This window comes from Myotis myotis, unplaced genomic scaffold, assembly GCF_014108235.1.
Source record: "Myotis myotis isolate mMyoMyo1 unplaced genomic scaffold, mMyoMyo1.p scaffold_m19_p_4, whole genome shotgun sequence".
Classification (NCBI taxonomy): Eukaryota; Metazoa; Chordata; class Mammalia; order Chiroptera; family Vespertilionidae; genus Myotis; species Myotis myotis.
The window spans coordinates 98,883,758-98,885,731 of NW_023416346.1; the positions used below are offsets into that span (position 1 = coordinate 98,883,758).

The 1,974-nt window shown below is 41.2% G+C and overlaps 1 protein-coding gene across 1 annotated transcript; it reads right to left on the bottom strand.

Moving 5' to 3' along the window:
• Positions 1-228: 228 nt before the first annotated feature.
• LOC118654617 (60S ribosomal protein L22-like 1) lies at positions 229-594 on the bottom strand. Its single transcript, XM_036306006.1, has one exon. It carries the CDS (start codon positions 592-594, stop codon positions 229-231), a length of 366 nt encoding a protein of 121 aa, XP_036161899.1.
• Between the last annotated feature and the right edge of the window lie 1,380 nt (positions 595-1,974).

The window sequence follows — 1,974 nt, forward strand, 5'->3', positions numbered from 1 at the left end:
TAAACAGAATTATAGGGCTTTACTTGAACTTGTATGTATATAGTGGCAGAACCATTACAAAGCTATACTGTAAGTTATTCAGAGGTGAGCCAACTATTCTCTCATTTTTTTAAATAGAGTATTACATTTTTTATTCAATGATAAACTAAAAGTCCATTTCTAGATGTTTCTCTTGGCACACTTCATATGTTTTATTAGTAAGCAAAGCCCTATATAAGGTGCCTTCACCTAGTCCTCAGATTCAGATCCATCTTCAACTTGACTAATCTGGAAGTAACGAAGTTCGTATGTCTCCTTGTCAGATGCAACCACACGAAACCAATCACAAAGACTATTCTTCTTAAGGTATTTCTTAGTAAGGTATTTCAAATATCTTTTAAAGAATTGTTTGTAAGAAACAACTGTGATTTTATTCTTGAAGCATTCAATGTGAACAACATTCCCAAGATTTCCAGTTTTCCCATTGACTTTAACCTTCTCCTGTAGAAACTGTTCAAAATTTGCAGAATCAAAAATTACATCTTCTACTAGATAAGTAAAGTCCAAACTAAACTTCCAGGTTGTCCTCTTAGTCTTCTTGACTTTCAGTGCCATCTTGCAGGTGGTCGGTGAAATCAGAGCTATCTCATGGTTTTCTTGTCATGTTTTTCACAATAGTCTCAAAAGCAAAACTTGGCTTGCTAGACTTGGCTTCTTATTTCTTTACCCCTATTGTATCTAGCACAGTGTCTAGTTATATCTATGTATATGTATATGAATATGTATATGTATATGTATATGTATATGTATATGTATATGTATATGTATATGTATATGTATATGTATATCTATCTATGTCTATATCATCTATATCTATATCTACACCTATATCTATCTGTAGATAGATATGTCAAAATATAAGAAAAATATTGGGAGAGTCGGAGGGAGACCGCGTGGCAGACAGCCGCGTCCCTTGGGACAGGCACAGCCCCTGACGGGGGAAAGGAGAACCGCGGGATTCCTGGCGCCACTGGGGAATTGAGAGCTGGGTTCTGTGATCACAGAGGACTGAGCCTAAAGGGGGCAGCCTGAAGAGCTGACCAGACCATGCAGTCCCGGTAAGAGAAGAAGCTTACAGAAACCAAGCCTTTCCCGTTTCTGCGGCCGGCGTTTGTTTGTTTGTTTTTACTGAATCCTGTTCATGGGACATTTCGGATACAGACACTCACCTGTGCTGAAGAGAGGGAGAGTGTGCGGAGGAGTGGAATCTGGGGAGAGACTGAGGAGAGAAGGGGGGCCGGGAGAGGTGGCAGCGAATTGAGTGCTGAGACACCCCTGAGCCCAGGACTGGGGCAGCCATTCTCTCCAGAGAGTGAGACTCCTCCCCCCAGCCCCCAGGCAAGGAGCACAGCCACACCCAGATTCCACCCTGTATGAGATCAAGGATTAAAATAACATGATCAGTCCCTGGGAGTTAACAGGGTCTGGCCTATAGAGGGATTTTCAATCCCAGCAACAACACAGCGCCAGTAACTAACTATTACGCAGCCAGCTCTGGGCAGTGAACTTCCACTGGACAGAGAGGCCCTATAGCCTCAGAGACCAACCCCAGAACACTGCCACCCAGAGGCTGACCCACAAACTGACTCTTTGCCAAACACAAAATAAGGCAGTCTGGGAAACAAATGCGGCCTGCTATAAAATAAGGACTGTGGTTTACAACACAGAGGAACAGTGTATCATAGGGAAACTCAACACTCTCCTGAATACCTGGCAGGTCTAAGGCGAGCCACACTGAAGAACAGAAGAACCGAAGGACCTTCACTACTGCAATTTTTTTTTCCTTTTTTCACCTTTTAACTAAGAAACCAATTTTTTTTTCTTTTTTTTCTTCTTCTTTTTTTTTCTTATTTTTTTTTCTTCTTTTTCCATCACCTGATTTTACCCTTTTAATTACTACCTTCTTATTTTTAACCAGTATTATTACTGCTACCA